This window comes from Nomia melanderi, chromosome 2, assembly GCF_051020985.1.
Source record: "Nomia melanderi isolate GNS246 chromosome 2, iyNomMela1, whole genome shotgun sequence".
In the NCBI taxonomy this organism is placed as follows: domain Eukaryota; kingdom Metazoa; phylum Arthropoda; class Insecta; order Hymenoptera; family Halictidae; genus Nomia; species Nomia melanderi.
In genome coordinates, this window is record NC_135000.1 from 31,167,157 (window position 1) to 31,183,107 (window position 15,951).

General features: G+C 27.7%; 5 protein-coding genes and 1 long non-coding RNA gene across 17 annotated transcripts; 4 read left to right on the forward strand and 2 right to left on the reverse strand.

Moving 5' to 3' along the window:
- The first annotated feature begins 364 nt into the window (after positions 1–364).
- Positions 365–1,298, forward strand: RNASEK (Ribonuclease kappa). The gene is made up of 2 exons (XM_076364836.1): positions 365–545; positions 924–1,298. The coding sequence occupies exons 1-2, from the start codon at positions 477–479 to the stop codon at positions 1,143–1,145; spliced, it is 291 nt and encodes a 96-aa protein (XP_076220951.1). The 5' UTR covers positions 365–476; the 3' UTR covers positions 1,146–1,298.
- A 277-nt stretch (positions 1,299–1,575) lies between these two features.
- LOC116429881 (major facilitator superfamily domain-containing protein 12) lies at positions 1,576–4,341 on the forward strand. The gene is made up of 8 exons (XM_031983344.2): positions 1,576–1,686; positions 2,227–2,537; positions 2,612–2,819; positions 2,898–3,109; positions 3,196–3,555; positions 3,632–3,782; positions 3,866–3,984; positions 4,058–4,341. The coding sequence occupies exons 2-8, from the start codon at positions 2,231–2,233 to the stop codon at positions 4,156–4,158; spliced, it is 1,458 nt and encodes a 485-aa protein (XP_031839204.1). The 5' UTR covers positions 1,576–1,686; positions 2,227–2,230; the 3' UTR covers positions 4,159–4,341.
- On the reverse strand, positions 4,116–7,511 carry LOC143174251 (uncharacterized). The gene is made up of 2 exons (XR_012998055.1): positions 7,362–7,511; positions 4,116–7,294 (listed from the first exon to the last, which is right to left on the reverse strand). It is a non-coding gene; the product is annotated as an uncharacterized LOC143174251 (long non-coding RNA).
- LOC116429880 (serologically defined colon cancer antigen 8 homolog) lies at positions 4,668–8,319 on the forward strand. Of its 5 annotated transcripts, XR_004235585.2 has the most exons (10): positions 4,668–4,932; positions 5,001–5,135; positions 5,227–5,563; positions 5,633–6,404; positions 6,474–6,712; positions 6,805–6,916; positions 7,188–7,316; positions 7,489–7,613; positions 7,767–7,843; positions 7,916–7,986. XR_004235585.2 is itself a non-coding variant. In XM_031983338.2 (9 exons), exons 1-9 carry the CDS (start codon positions 4,739–4,741, stop codon positions 8,317–8,319), a joined length of 2,388 nt encoding a protein of 795 aa, XP_031839198.1. In that variant the 5' UTR covers positions 4,668–4,738. The 5 variants fall into 5 exon arrangements, 3 of the variants coding, with proteins under 3 accessions (XP_031839198.1, XP_031839201.1, XP_031839202.1); XR_004235586.2 differs by lacking the exon at positions 7,916–7,986 and having other exon boundaries at positions 7,188–7,305; XM_031983338.2 differs by lacking the exon at positions 7,489–7,613 and having other exon boundaries at positions 7,188–7,305; positions 7,916–8,319.
- A 399-nt stretch (positions 8,320–8,718) lies between these two features.
- On the forward strand, positions 8,719–15,014 carry LOC116429879 (uncharacterized). Of its 5 annotated transcripts, none has more exons than XM_076364812.1 (13): positions 8,719–8,942; positions 9,013–10,431; positions 10,503–10,864; positions 10,946–11,299; positions 11,368–11,638; positions 11,709–12,127; positions 12,195–12,419; positions 12,494–12,969; positions 13,044–13,155; positions 13,235–14,036; positions 14,240–14,404; positions 14,547–14,642; positions 14,745–15,014. In XM_076364812.1, the coding sequence occupies exons 1-10, from the start codon at positions 8,927–8,929 to the stop codon at positions 13,388–13,390; spliced, it is 3,810 nt and encodes a 1,269-aa protein (XP_076220927.1). In that variant the 5' UTR covers positions 8,719–8,926; the 3' UTR covers positions 13,391–14,036; positions 14,240–14,404; positions 14,547–14,642; positions 14,745–15,014. The 5 variants fall into 5 exon arrangements, with proteins under 5 accessions (XP_076220927.1, XP_076220928.1, XP_076220929.1 ...); XM_076364813.1 differs by having other exon boundaries at positions 13,235–14,001; XM_076364814.1 differs by having other exon boundaries at positions 13,235–13,996.
- Positions 14,922–15,666, reverse strand: UQCR-6.4 (Ubiquinol-cytochrome c reductase 6.4 kDa subunit). Of its 4 annotated transcripts, none has more exons than XM_031983345.2 (3): positions 15,557–15,666; positions 15,363–15,414; positions 14,922–15,138 (listed from the first exon to the last, which is right to left on the reverse strand). In XM_031983345.2, exons 2-3 carry the CDS (start codon positions 15,401–15,403, stop codon positions 15,024–15,026), a joined length of 156 nt encoding a protein of 51 aa, XP_031839205.1. In that variant the 5' UTR covers positions 15,404–15,414; positions 15,557–15,666; the 3' UTR covers positions 14,922–15,023. The 4 variants fall into 4 exon arrangements, with proteins under 4 accessions (XP_031839205.1, XP_031839206.1, XP_031839207.1 ...); XM_031983346.2 differs by having other exon boundaries at positions 15,561–15,662; XM_031983347.2 differs by having other exon boundaries at positions 15,553–15,652.
- Positions 15,667–15,951: the final 285 nt, after the last annotated feature.

The window sequence follows — 15,951 nt, forward strand, 5'->3', positions numbered from 1 at the left end:
TTATTAAAATGATTTTTCATTCAGTTTTACCATTTATCAGAAAATAATTGAATATCTTATTATTCGAAAATTTTCTAATTCAAACATTACATTGTATGTACTAGATATATCGTATACTATATAAGTATGTTTTCAACATAAGTTTTAGAACGAAATTATTTACATAAAATTCTGCCTTCAAGGTCATGCCAAAATCCAGTTAACGGAATATACGTATATTTGTGGTAAAAGGTGAAAATTCATTTTTTCTTGTGAATATGCAGCGTTTATTGCATATTATTCTCGTTCGTAACTCCATTTTGTTAGAAATCGCGGAATTTTGAATACCGGATGTGAAACTTCGAGATATCGATAGCTGTGTTACTCACTTGTCAATGAAAATCATATGATTATTGAGGGCGTAACGATATAACAGTGTGATACGCTATTTGTTAGGTTACTTCGTATAGAAGGAGAAAATCAATTTTCGGTCAAAAATGAAGATATGTGGACCGAAATATGCCTTATGCGGCTTGATATTATCTACTTGGGGTATATTCCAATTAGTAAGTAGTACTTTTAATTCAACTTGTATAAGCTGTCAACGCGTAGGAAAATAATTACGCAAAAGCCGTCAATCAAATGAGAATATTATTAAAAGCAAGTACTTTATTATTATTATTATTATTATTGTTATTGTTATCAAATATTTTCTATTGCATTGAAACATAACTTTGCTATCTGTTTCTTTTTTTTTTTTTATTTATATTACGCTAGCAATATCTAAAGTAAATTCTTGCAGGTATAATATAAATTATTTCTGTTCAAAGAAATTGTAGAATAATAATATCTCAATAAAATACTGATTCAATGATCGTAGATTGTATAGATAAAATTGATCACTTCATTTAAATAAATTTCCATATTTTTTATTTCATTTTCAGCTTCTGATGGGAATATTCTTCTATGTTAAAAGTGTGGCTTTAGTGGAAGATGTTCCACTGGAGGAAACCTATGATCAGGTTGATAAATTTTATAAAGAAGTGGATAGAGGTTATACGCAAAATGCGTACAATTGTTGGATTGCAGCCTGTATTTATGTTCTTACATTCCTGTTTTCAGGACATCAGTTCTATATAAATTCAAGATCTTCCCTTAGCGTTTAAAGGAATTTTATTAAAATGTTATACGACTAAATAAATATGTATAAATTTACAAATCAATATTGTATTATAAACAATGTATTTAGAAGTATTCTAAATCGTATATAATAGTATATTAATTGCAAGAACAAATAACAGTATATTGATGACATAGAAGTCTTGTTTAGTGTATTAAGACTATTTTGTTTTATATAATATATACCTTTCAATCTTTTAGTGCTTATACATACATATGTATACTTATATAGTTCAGATTTAATATTATCCGTCTTAATACCTATAAAATAGGAGAATAAATATTTCAGATTATAATGTATATGTAAAGTTATAAGGGTAATAATATTATTGATTGAAGCTATAATTTTTTAATTTTATTTTCCACTGTTATTCATAAATATCCTTAAGTCATATAGAATGTTTCAAACGGAATGTAGTAATATTTAAACGTTGGTTATGATTAATTTGTGTAAAGAAACTGAAGGCTAAGTTTAAAAACAGGTTATAATCACCTGTTTACTATTTAACATAACTGATAACATTGTTTGTATGTATGAGTACTTTCAAATCCTATTTTTTTTCACCTAAACTATTATACTATTATCATAAATGAATCATCTTTAGACGTTCTAACCATTGTTTGTCATCACTCTACATTTTAATGCAGTTTCACATAAAGCAGTTTTATCCTACGTAAAATTATATTAACGAAAAAATAGATTTGATAGCATTTACAATGACATTAAATATATTTTAAAGTGTTAAGTGCGTGAAAACATATAGCATTATGATAACGTAAACACAGTTAAATAGGTTATCCTTATATCCGCCCACTAATCAATAAGTTTTTAATTAATCTTAGTTGTAGAATTCAAATTAGTTATTTGAATTATTTTCTGTTTATATACTTTACGTAAATTATTAGTTGGGTTAATAAAAAGGAAACCAAACAACTTTATACATTCTATAAACCCAAAAATGATTGACAGAAGAAATTTAAATAAGATATTGTAAATGTATAAATATAGTATAAATTTCATACGTGAGTAAGTTATTAATGATATTATTACATTGATATTACATAAAGAAGGATGGATACAGAACGAACAAGTGTGACCAGTGGCTATACTGAAATAGTTCAACGTTTACCACTTTCTTTAAAACTAGCGTATGGCATAGGTCACATATTAAATGATATTTGTGCTTCTATGTGGTTTACGTATCTATTAGTGTTCTTCCATTTGGTATTGGAATTCAGTGCCACATTAGCTGGAATAATTTTACTTATTGGTCAAATAGCAGATGCTGTGGCTACTCCATTTGTTGGATTTCATTCGGATAATCATGATGAATTCTGGTTATGTAAATATGGAAGAAGGAAAACTTGGCACTTGATAGGTATACATATTATATACATTTATATATACGTACATTAAAACATATAAAAGAATTTCCAAAATGATGTATTTCAGGTACCTTGTGCGTTTTATTTGCATTTCCCTTTATATTTTTGCCTTGCATTGAATGCAAAACTGCTGATCACTGGGCTCAATTAATTTATTATGCTGCATTTGTTATAATTTTTCAATTTGGTTGGGCTGCAGTGCAAATATCTCATTTATCGTTAGTACCAGAACTTACACCAACTGAATATGAAAGAACAGAACTTATAGCTATCAGGTATTATTTAAAAATATTCTTGAATGGAATGTACAAAGAAAAAATTATTAAATTTATTTTAATTTTTAATTTATATAGGTATAGCTTTACTGTTCTATCGAATGTTTTTATTTACTGCATTACATGGACAGTGTTACATATGACAAGCAATACAGGTTCCGATTCTCAAATTGGCCCTTACGATGTACAGAAATTTCAAGATATTGTACTTATTGGAATAGGAGTAGGATCCGTAACATCCATTTTATTCCATATTTTTGTTAAGGAGAAAGTTACTAATGACTCTAACAGTTAGAATAGCTTTGTATTTTATTGATTCTTATATTTACCAAATAATAATTGAATTAATATTAACATCTTATTGTATCAATTTTAGGAACACCATGTACAAACACAAGATCAATATCAGTATTATTGAAAGATACACGCATGTATCAAGTTGCCTGTGTATATATACCCACACGTTTATTTGTAAATTTACTACAAATTTATGTTCCTTTATATTTGCATAAGTCATTAAATATGCCAGCTACATCTTTGGCTATAGTACCCTTAATAATGTTTTTGAGTAGTTTCTTAATGTCTTTAATAATGGAAAAGTTAAATAGAAAGCTGGGCAGAAAAATTTCATTTTGCTTGGGCGCTATATTGGGCATATGCGCTTGTATTTGGATTCGATGTGTAACAGATATAGTATACGCAGGATATCAAATTTATCTAATATCTTTGATATTAGGTAATACCAATTAATATTCGAAGTATCATTAATTTAAATAGTATATAGAATATCTACAAATCAATTTTTATTTTAGGATTTGCAGGTTCCATCATGTTGGTGACTTGTCTTGGTGTTATTGCAGACTTTATTGGTCAGGATACAGACAGTGGTGCATTTATATATGGTATCATGAGTTTTACAGATAAACTTAGTAATGGTTTAGTAGTAATTATTATTCAATACTTGTTAGTATATTTCAACACTTTTAATCTTAATAGTATTTTTGTTTAATTACATTATAATCTGAATATTTAACATTTTTTTTCAGAGAACATTGGATTAATTCTAAAGATTACTATAGAGATACTTTAGTATATGTGTGTGGTCCTTCCGCACTCTTTGGTTTGATAGTAATTTTATATATAAAACCATTTTCTTATGGTACAGGTAATACAAATATTTTATTCGTAAAAAGAAAAATAAATTATAGTATTTCAATGGATCTTTCAATTCCTTTCAGCTTATGTTACATTAACTCCAGAAGAAACTATGGAAAATGATAATACAACATCAACAGAAATTGAACCTGGAAATGTATTAAATCAAGAGCTTGTTACATAGTATATGGAAGAAAATTGATAAACTATTTTATACATTATTTCTTATATGCATTTTATAAAATATGCAATCCATTTTTTCATATATACATAAAAATACTATTTATATTATTCAATTATTAGTGCACTATTAGAAAATTTTATGTTTGTTCACTGATTGAAATATATATTTTATGTATCAATTGTACATATATATTTTATAATTAAATCTTTAATATTATGGAATTAATTATAATTATAAATACTTAAGGTATTTTAAGTACAACTTCAAGATTCTCACAAGAAAAATATATGATAAGAATTTCTTTGTGACTTTGACGGATATGAGTTATTGAAAAATTGCTGTAAAAACGAAATCACGGAATGTTTGTGCATGGTGGTACGGTGCCTGTTTCCGTGAGACATGAACGATCATGCGGCACGCGATCTTCCACTAGGTCTATGTTTGGTTGCGCCGAACTTCGATTTTCTTAAGCGTTACTACAAACGATTCACTTGTGTTTGAGCACGTAAATACTCGGTTCATTGATTAGCTTATATTCTTATATCCAACGACTCGGCAGTATCGGTTAAATAAGCTCAGAATGTTTGAAACGAGCAACCGTGGACGTCGACATCAGTTTAGCAGTACACCGGCAATTACCACAGAACATCTAAGTACACATTTAGCACGCATGAATTTTCCTCTAAGGAATTATTTGAAGACAAAAGGAAATTTTTCAAGCAGTACAGATCCTGTGAATTCTCTTCGAATGAAAAGATTAAGTTTGAAATCTAAGTAAGTAATAGTTTTATTGAATTATTCTTTAAAATCAAATTTTATACACGAATATTTTAATATTTTAGAAAGACGAGTGGAATTCAAAAGTTGGATTTAAGTAGGAAAAAATCTATAGATTACACGGAAATGGCTTATAGAGAAGCTGTTTCTAAGCTGAAGTATTTGCTTGCTGAATCTTATGTTTCAAAACCGTTGTCAGGGTAAAATCAATTATATCTGTAATACAAAATTATTGTACATAATTATTAACTATTATACATAATAATATTATTTATTACATGTCCTATATAGAAAATCACCAGATATCAAAGATTATCAATGCAGCAATGTAAAAATTAATGAATCCGAAGAAAATATCGATAGTAAGAGTGTTGTAATTGACAATTGTAAAGCAAAAGATTTGCCAGAAGATACAAATAAAGCTATAAATCCACAATTCACTTTGTGTAAGAATGTGTATCCGACAAGAACATATAGTAATTTAGCATCTCCAACTTCAGACACACAGTCTGTTCCTCCAGAATTAAATTCTTTTATCGAACAACAAGAAGAATATATTCATCAATTACAACAGGAATCTCAATTTTGCAGAAATCAATTGAATAATTTATTATACAAAGTCAGAGAGGTATTTTTTGCTATTCAATTGCTAAGGATGTACGTGGTAGGCTAAAAACATTTAATTTCACAATTTCAGGTTGTAGCTGAAAATGAAGCTTTACATTATAAAAATAAAACAGGATTTTTTAAATGTGCACTCGATGAATATGCGCACATCGCTGAAAATGATAATGAAAATGATAAACAAAAGCCAGCTCGAATAGAAATTTCTGAAAGCAAGAAACCTAAAACATTGGAGTGTCCTAACATAGTGTTCGAATCCAGAATTAGCGAATTAGAAGCACAACTTACTCAGGCCAAATTAGAATTACGTAAAGTGCAAGAGGAAAATCAGTATAATTTAAAACGGATGTCCGAGAGTTGTTTAAGCAATGATACCCCTGAAATGAAAGCGCAGTTGGAGAAGGCTTTACATGTTAAACACGAAGCTGAAATGAAAGTACAAGATTTACAAAAAACATTAATTGCGGTACGAGAACAGGAAACCGAAGCATTACAAAAAATTAAGCAAACTGTGGATGCTATGCAGCAAATTCAGTTTGAAAAAAATCAATGTGAAATAGAAATTAAGAGATTAAAAGAAGAATTAGATAGACAACATGGAAAATTTAGAGAAGCTACACAAGAAGCAAGTAAACGTATTGCTGAAGAAAGACAACAAATAGAGCGTAGATATAGTCAGCAAGTTGAACAATTATCTGCTGATATTGCTTCTCACTGGGATGCAGCTAATAAATCTCAGTTAGAATCTGAAAAACAACGTAGAGAGTTAACAGAACTTAGGAGAGAAGTTTCTCAAAAACAAACATTCATCGATGACTTAAAGAAAGAACTTCAAAATAAGATATGTAAGTTATAAGTTATATGGTTATAAATATTATAAATAAATTATGTTTTGTAATTTGTATTGTACGCAGCGTATTTACAAAGTGAGCTGAACCAAGCATTAACTGAAAAAGATGGAGCTGAACAGGAAGTTTTGTCTACAAAACTAACTGCGGAACGAAACGAACGACAAAGTCGCCAAGAACAAAGTAGACTACAAATTGAAATCAATTCATATAAACAACGATTAGAGAGAACAGAGGCTGATTTAGTTCACCTTAGAAGAGAAAATTTAAGACTTTCAGAACATATAGCTTCTTTAGAGAAAGAGGTAAAATATTAAATATTGAATATCGTTGAAATTTGTTAATATTAATATTTTTATTTTAATTTCCGGGTATAAATGCGCATTGCTTTTCCCAGATTGCGACGAATAAACCCATAGACTCAGGAGATTTTACTACGCAAATTCCTGCAAAGTCGGAAAATGAAAAGGAATTGGCTTCTATGATAATAGATATGGAAACTAAACATGGTAAGGTTTCATTTGATACATATTTGTCTATGTTAGGTATACTGTCTTCGAGAAATTGTATTATCTTATTATTATTTATAAATTCATTTTGCGTGTGGGAAATCGGCATGCTGACATTATGCCTAGCATGGGTAGTAATGAAAATAGTCAACTTTTAACACTAAACGTATCACGACCGGTCAAATGACCGATTTTAAAGTAGGAATAGGTGTATATAAAGTGCCGGTACGTTCAGTGTTAATAAATTGACTAATGAGATCACGTTTCTTAGCTGCTACAGTGGCTGGTCTAGAAGATGCCTTGAATAATCAGGCTACGATCGTCTCTCAACTGACTGCTGAATGCCAATCTCTCACACAGCGTTTGGAAGCTAACAACCTGAAGCACAAGTATATTCTTAGTTCAGTGTAGAAAATATAACTCATTGCTTTTTTTATTTGCGTACAATAATATTTTGTTATACATAGATGTGGTATTACTATAGATTATTAAAAAAAAATTGAATTATTAGATAATTAATAGACATTTATATTATTTCATTGAATACATCTAGGGCTATTCTGTGTTGACAGAGGGAGACACTGACAGAGATGTAACAACAGTTGGAAAAGCTACGTCAGCTTCAAACAAGAGGCGCACTGTTAAGGTTGATCTGAAAGTAAAAGTAGTTCCGAAACGTAAATAAAGATATTTAAAGGTACCTCTATCAACACAGTAATAGCATATATAAGTACAAAAAGAAATATATATGATCTTAATTAGACATTAATATTTCTGTGGATATAAAAAAAATAAGTGCAATTTTAGAACTAATAAGATGTATTATATTTGGATATCTACTATTCTTTAGGGAAGAAATGGCCAGTTTACAAAACAACGTAGAATACTTGTCAGACAAGATACAAAGTACTTTTAATAAACAACAAGGTAGTATTTTCTATGCAAAATTATATTTTTGTAATTGTTAAGATTGTTTTTATAATAGTAAATTTCTTTTAGGAATTGTATCGATGGAAAGTAAAGATATACCAGCTAATTCATTAACGCAAGCACAAAATACAGCAGTACCCCACATAGTTTACCAGGAACATAATATGAAAATAAATAACTCACATGAGATAAATAAACAATCGCTAACAAACAATTTGTCTAATGAAAATAAGTACTATGTAGATGATGAGGCAGAGAATAATTTGAATGCAAAAGCACAGATACACAAAGAAAATCAAAATCAAGATGATGAACAAAGTAATGATCATCAGCCTTTAGAATTGTATGTAACAGAACAGGAATATAATTCATATGACCAATACGTTACTGAAAGTGAACAACAAAAACATTCTAATGTAATACAAAACCCTAATGAAGCAACATTTCCTCAATATACTACATTAGATACATAATAAAATAGAACAAATATTAACTATTAATTCTAATATTGAATTTACACAATATTTGTAACGTATTATACATTTTAACATAGTAAATCTTACATCTTCATACGTATAGAACATATCAATAAACGTTAGTGTAACATCATATTTTCTAATTGTTTCTTCAATTTTTAATGCGAGTTTACTTATTATTTAATTACATAACATATTTCTTTTATAAGTTTAATCTTTTGAATAAACCTACAAATAATATTTCAATTTGTAGAGGGTAGTAGTCATATATAAAGATTACGTTCATTCACAATGTGTTGAACGAATATAAGATACAAACGTGTACGTACACACGTGATTAACTATGGATATGCGCTCTGCTAGAAAAGTCCTTAGTGGTGTTTAGTAACGTAGTTTCCTAACTAACCTGAAGAGGCGTAGAAGTGATTGTACCGCCACGGATCAAAAGCATGTTCAACTATTTATACCTTTAAATATGTATTTGTCTAGATTTTGTATTTGTAAACACTACTTTAAATAAAGTAAAACTTGTCAATTACATAAAACTATCGAGTAGAAATGTTAAGAATTTAAAATATTAGTTAAAAGCATTCAATTATTTGAAATGGCTTTATCAACAGGTAACGTAACACGTGATTCATTATAACCTGAATTAAGTATTTATAATAAATATTTCTGTACATTTAATAGAATTATTAAAACGCTTGAATTCGGACGAAGAACCTTTACCTAAACGACTGAAACTCGCAGAAAATACTTTTTGCACTGTCGATATACCAATAGTACGCAAGGAAGACTTAATTTTACAATGGCTTTGCGAAACATGTTCCACAGATGAAAACAGTTGGAGATGTATAAGGAATTGTTTGAAAACAAAGAATTTGGATATTAAAAATGATGTAAAGAAGTTGTTGGTGAATACACTTATTGCAAGATTGCAAGGAACCTTAGACAATGGGCACAGTGACATTTTCGAATGTTATGAATTATTAGTCTCGAATCATGGAATGCAACAATATTTCCTTAACGAACCAAAAGACTTAGGAGTTTTAATAAAAACTTTCTTAATTTATGCATTAAAATTCTTCAAATGCACTTTCAATATTGAAGGACAGTCATATAATGAAATAAATATAGAATTAATTAAAAAAGATAATGGTTTGCCATTGATAATATATAATAGAATAATTAATATTATAGAAAGTATGGTACAAATTTTTAAACTTTCTTTCACTGCAAAAGATGAGTTAAAAACTATGTTTGTACATGATATTTTATATCCATTGTGCGATGTAATTGACCATAGATGCATTGATAATACAAACAGATTAGGAGCAGTGACTTACAAATGTATTCAGCAGTTAATGTTTGGAAAAAACTATGTTCACAATGCTACAGTTCTTAAAAATAAAAATATAACTCAATTTATAGATTTGATATCTGCTTTAGGTGAAAATGCACAATCCAAAGATCTGCAATCCAATTTACGAACATTTAGTTTTGTTTTTCGTGCAGCAGTAGGAGTATTTAAATCTGACAGTGCTACAGTGGATTTGATATTAAGAGAATTAGTGAAATCTGCTGGAACTGAAAAAAAGGAAATTTTAAGTACTCTGTTGAAACATTTAAATGATATAACGTTTAATTTTGAGAATAAAATACAAGATGTTACATTGTTCGACTATTGTCAGAATATAATAGATAATATTTTATTAAGCGAAGATATGAGCACCATAGAGTATGTTCTCCTTTCACAATTTTGTTCTTTTAACCCTCTCTTAATTGAGAAAAAAATTCAAGAAATACTGAGGAAAGCATTTCAAGGAAATCCAACATTAGAATATACAAATTTGTTAATATCTATTCTGACTGCTGTTGTATATTTAAGACAAGAGGAAAAGTTAATTTCATCGATATTAATTACATTAAAACAGTCCAATCATGTGATACCAAATACAAATCTCAATATGTTCTTCCCATGTGAATTTAAAGAAAAATTTATGAAGATGGTAAATAATATCAGTACCTCGCAAAGTGTATCTATGTTAAGGACACTTATATATCACTTAAAGACTGATTGCATGGAAGTACTAAAATCTAATGATTCATGTATGTACAATAATTTTATTTAAATATTAATTTGTTTTTAAACTATTTTAATGTTTTGTAATTTATTGCAGGTAAAAACTTAGCTATCATGCATGCAACAATTGATTTGCTTATTATGCTTTTAAACGGTATATGCATTTTTGATCAGACAGGGGCCTTATCTTCACATCAAAAATTTGTAAATGCTTTCAATGATTTGGGAAGTGTTTTATCACTTCTGGTAGATAGAATTTTATATTTGAATCACAACAAGAAAATTATTGTGATGTTACTAGACGCAATATTTTCATGGAACGAAACCAAAAACACTTTAAAATATTATGTACCAAGAACTGTCATGCAAAACTTAAAATTTCCAATATTGCAAGATCAGTGGCAACAATTAATTCCAAGAATTACTAATTTCGGCAGAGATAGTTGTAAGAGCAGTATGGTATGTTATACCATATGTTATTTATACGAACAAGAATAATATGGTGTTTAATTCATGTAAATTAGCATACTATAATTTCAGAATAAACTTATTTTACAACAAATCAAAATATCTCGGAATACATCGAACAAATCTTTTATTGAACTTAGTAGTTTAATAGGTGGCTTAAAATGTTCTTGGAAGTCTGTCCTAAAATTTGACACAGATGTAATACCTTTTTTGACTACAGAAGAAATATTAACAGTGACAAATTTATTATTAATAGACATAATTTCTAATGAAGATAAGTTTTCTGAATGGATGGAAATATTACATAAAGATAGTTTACAAGAAGACAAAAGATTTATGATGTGTTTGTTAAGTAGTATTGTTATGCAAATTGAAAATTTAATAACAGAAGGAATAACAAAATCTATATGTCAACACTTTACTATAGTAAGTATAAATATTTCATGTATAAAATTAATTGAGCAGTTAAATCATTTTTATTTTTTGTCTCTTAGAAACCTTTGCTTGAAAATGAAGATGTGGAAAACCAAAAAATAAATGAAATGATAATGCTCTTGAAAGAAGATTTATTAAAAGATAAATGGGTTGAAATTGAGAATGCATTGTCATGTCAGATAGTAGTGTACTTAAAAGTATTACTTCATATACCTCTCATATTTTTAAAAGCCAATATAAAATTAATAATTTTTATAATCATATTTGCTCTCAAGAAAGAATGTGATCAGAATTATGACATAATTTCCTTATGCAACATAATACTTTCAGGTATTTTCTTCTTTCATGTATTCTTAAAATAATTCAAACTTATTATTATACATGGAAAATATTTTTCTAGATCTCTTAGAAAAGCCTGGTCTTGATATATTTCAATATATAAATCCGTCGTTATTATTACATCAATTACCACTGAATAAAAATGTTCAGAAATCTTTAGAATTGTCTCTTAGAAATGATTTATCATATATCATACTTAAAAAACTTATAAATGCTTCTATGCATTCAAAAAAGAATTTGCAATTTTTACTAGAATCTTTGGAACATGTTAAACAAAAATTAAGCATTGACCAAAAGGCAATAATTAAAAAAGGAGAAAAAAAATTGAATAAAGTTTTGATAAAAATGTTACCCTCCGTTATCACCGAAGCAGATGATGTCGCTATACTAAATTTGATATTAAGAATTTCTGTATCCGATGAAAACATTAATGAAGAGCTAAACAATTTAACACAACAGACACTGCAGAATATATTTTTGGTAAATGTAATCATAACTATAAAAATAGTTTCTTTTTAAATTTATTAAATTAACGTCTTGTTAACAGAATGATTGCACTGGAAGTGAAAAGAATGAGGTGGTACAAGAGGCCTTAAAATTAGCTGTCGCTGTTCTTCATAATCGAAAGATATTTAAAATCGAAGATCAAACTATAAAAGGAATATGGTGCATTCTATTTAAGAATCCATGTGAAAATGTGCTTTTACCTTTTTTAGAATCAAGTGAATCAATAGAACTTGAGAAATTTTTAGAACATTTACATAATCAGATGGTATATATCTATTATAAATATTAAAATCAAATACAGGCTTATATATAAAAATACATTATTTTATACTTTTACAGATAAGAGCAATCACGGATGTACAAGAAAATGATTTAGAAAATGTTTGTATTATATGGAACTCTATATTAAAGACAAATATGTCCAATGATAGAAATAAGTTACGTTTAACAGCAATTAATAAATCAATACAAATGATACAAGTGTTAAACATACCAAATAAGTTGTGGTCAAATTTGTTAAAATTCACACAAAACATTCTTTCCACCAAGCACTTATATTTACCCGACACAACTATTGATATGAGTATTTTCCTTGGTTTAAAATCACTGCAAGAAGCTACAATAGTAGCATGTAATAATGTGTTAACATTGTGTAATATACTATTAAAAATGAGAACAAGTTCAATTACAGATAGACTGCCTTCTCTGCTGGCATTATATAGATCCACACTAAATGTTGTTGTACATAAATCGAAAGGCATAGTTGATAAATCTGAAGAACACATATTTAAGTGTATTGCATTGGATATAGAGAAGTAAGTTTTCCATATTTCATTTATTATTTATTACTTATTTACTGTGTTTTAACTTTTACTTTATATGTATATAGGTTTACAAGTTCCTTGATAAAGCTGAAAAAAGATATGGCAAGATTAAGTCCTTATGTAATAGCTGATTTGTTAAACTTATCTACTGAACCCTCTATAGCAACATCAGTTAAAGTAATTCTTTCAGATACTGTAGTACTACGTTTTTACTCTTTATATATATATGTATACTTTTTTAAACTTTATATTTCAGATTGCTGTTCAAAATTGTATATATCTATTAATCAGTATATGCGATCAGCATGGAATTGCATTATTATCTCGAACTCTACCAATTTCAATGCAAGAGATTTTCAAAACTCAGCTGGATATATTTAACAAATTTTATAAATTTTCTGGAAAAATTTGATTACTACTTACACACAAATTTACGTTCATATACTTTTATACAATTGGTAAACAAATATTTTATTAGAAATAAAATATTAGCATCAACTAAACAAGAAGAAAATTCTATATTTATATCTGTAATACTGTATTTAAGAAAGATTTCTTTAAGAATGAATTAACAAATTTGAACTTAAAATCACTGTCTAAATTTGGACTTCAAAGTTAATAAAGTTTAGAAAATTTAATTTGTACGTTCAAAAAAAATAAAACAATATAATAGAAATAATATATGATTCAGTATTTGATATTAAACATTCTTAATGTAATTTAAATTCAAATTAAATTATTAAAATTTCTAATGTCAAATACAAAACATTCTAAAAGTAAACGTAAAAATTTTTATTTATTGTTAGTTTCCAAGTACTTTATTGATCGTTTAATTCCCTAACATTGCATTCTAAAAATGATGATTGATGACTCGAAAGGTCTGATCTCATACATCAAGGATCTCTGAATAGTATATTGTGTAATAGGGAAACACTGTTTCCGAGTTACTACCATAAGAGGGCAGTCTACTCCTACAAATAGATACTTGAGTTATACACCTCTTTCCTACAGCATCGAAGTAACGTAAATATTATTTACTTATGAAAACGCAATATTAGGTTAGTTAAAGCTTAAAATTTGATATACGGATTTTATTGATTATTGGGCTTGACATTTATTAAGCTGTGTACAGGATTTGTTCCTTGGAAGAAATACGGATCTAATTGATTAGTTTTTATCTTTTCTCATTTTCGGTACTAACTTACTACTCTAACATATCTATATATAAGTACTTTCATGGTCTGCATTTTTACATTTCCAGTGTGAAGTAATTGTGATAATGTTCAGATATACGAGAAATCCTCCATATACATATCATGTAACTGTGATATTAGGTTTAATATCTGGTTATTATATATGGAATGAACCTTTGAAGCAATACGCAAAAGAACATTTTCCTGAAACTTTTCCTGAAAATTATAAGAATGTATGTTTGTGCTTTTAAATTAAAAATTTAAATATCATAACATTTTTAAATTAATGTCATAATATTACATTCACATGTATAATTAAAATTTGAAGAACACTGATAGTGATGTATATCTTTAATAATAATTATGTTTTTAAAGAATTCAACAGATGGCAAGGCGTAAACCACTAGTACGAGCGCCTGTAATAGCTTTTGTAGGGGCACTTCTTGCTACAGGATGTGTGTTTTTGTACAGGTAAATCTAATTTCTCATACTGTAAAAATAATGAATATCATTGTAATATTAACAAATAAGTTATATTAATTATATAATTTATTAATTCTTTTTTATTAACAGAACCTATGCACATGAATATTTTAACTTTATCTCTGAGAAGGTTGCAGAGAACGAAGCAAACTTCCTCTTTGAAAGTTACAAAGAGAAAGAAAAAATGAAAAAAACGCATTTAAATTGATATTTCTTAATAGTTATGAAATTAATGTTTCGTTAAATAAATATTAACAGCTTCAGATGTAGCCTATGACTATGTTCATACATTTAATAAATAATATAATCAACTATTACATTGTCCTATAGTTTATTACATAATATATCAATATAAACATCTTTTATGGTCTATTTATTAAATTTGCCCCCATAGTATGGTATGTATTCAGCTATTACCCTCCAATCGGTAAAATAAACCAGAGCTAAGCCAGCTGCTGTTCCGTATGTTGCTGCGGATGGAATCCTAATCGAGAAAAAATACATGTACAATATATTATTTAAATTTAATTTAGGCATGAAATCGTTCAGTTTTATTAAAAATATGATATTTACAAAGTAGAAAACGAATGTTACATAATTAATGTCAATGTTGAACTTAAGCAAGAATCCAAAATATTCGAAAATATATAATAAATATTTTTTATTATGAATTGCTTAATGTATACTGCGAAAACGAATAATATTTACCATTTTGTGGCTATTTCAAAGTGTTTCCTTCCTAGACGCATTATCTATACCGCTGAAATAATATTAAAGTCAGTAACATCTAACATTGAAATAAAAAGTAAAATATAAATAATATTAGTTACGTTTACAAAATTATAAACGACACTTCAATACAATTCAAATTGAAAATATTGCAGTTAAAATAACGTACTTACTTACTGAACTTTTCTTCTTTTCAACAGTATTATTCGACGTACAAGCGATGACTGAAAACTACAAGAAAGGATCACTGACTCTCCAATACTGCCTGCAGTGTATATAAAATCTTTGTTGCTACATTGGAAATAAATATGTAAATAATTTTCATTCAAAATGAGTAAATTTTATGTACGTATTTAAAAAGTACTTTTTATTATAATTTTATTAGAATAATTTCTCTTAAAATTTTTGTATTCAATTGAATACGTGTAATTTAAAATTTATAATGTTCAGACCTAAAATGTTGTCATGTCAGACAACATAATGAAAACTAATAACGAAAATGATTGTGTTGAGTATGCCGTTCGCGTTAGGGAAATTTTCGGGAAATTTAACGTGGATAAGGTGCCCA

Coding starts and splice junctions, on each gene's coding strand:
- LOC116429880 (XM_031983338.2), top strand. CDS start 4,739: ATGTTTGAAACGAGCAACCGTGGACGTCGACATCAGTTTAGCAGTACA. Junction 4,933..5,000: donor AGATTAAGTTTGAAATCTAA/GTAAGTAATAGT, acceptor TTAATATTTTAG/AAAGACGAGTGGAATTCAAA. Junction 7,844..7,915: donor TACTTTTAATAAACAACAAG/GTAGTATTTTCT, acceptor AATTTCTTTTAG/GAATTGTATCGATGGAAAGT.
- UQCR-6.4 (XM_031983345.2), bottom strand. CDS start 15,403: ATGCGTCTAGGAAGGAAACACTTTGAAATAGCCACAAAATG. Junction 15,139..15,362: donor TTTGAAATAGCCACAAAATG/GTAAATATTATT, acceptor TTTCTCGATTAG/GATTCCATCCGCAGCAACAT.
- LOC116429879 (XM_076364812.1), top strand. Junction 12,970..13,043: donor ATTGCATTGGATATAGAGAA/GTAAGTTTTCCA, acceptor ATATGTATATAG/GTTTACAAGTTCCTTGATAA. Junction 13,156..13,234: donor CTATAGCAACATCAGTTAAA/GTAATTCTTTCA, acceptor TTTATATTTCAG/ATTGCTGTTCAAAATTGTAT.
- LOC116429881 (XM_031983344.2), top strand. CDS start 2,231: ATGGATACAGAACGAACAAGTGTGACCAGTGGCTATACTGAAATAGTT. Junction 2,538..2,611: donor GAAAACTTGGCACTTGATAG/GTATACATATTA, acceptor GATGTATTTCAG/GTACCTTGTGCGTTTTATTT. Junction 3,783..3,865: donor GTAATTATTATTCAATACTT/GTTAGTATATTT, acceptor ATTTTTTTTCAG/AGAACATTGGATTAATTCTA.
- RNASEK (XM_076364836.1), top strand. CDS start 477: ATGAAGATATGTGGACCGAAATATGCCTTATGCGGCTTGATATTATCT. Junction 546..923: donor CTTGGGGTATATTCCAATTA/GTAAGTAGTACT, acceptor TTTCATTTTCAG/CTTCTGATGGGAATATTCTT.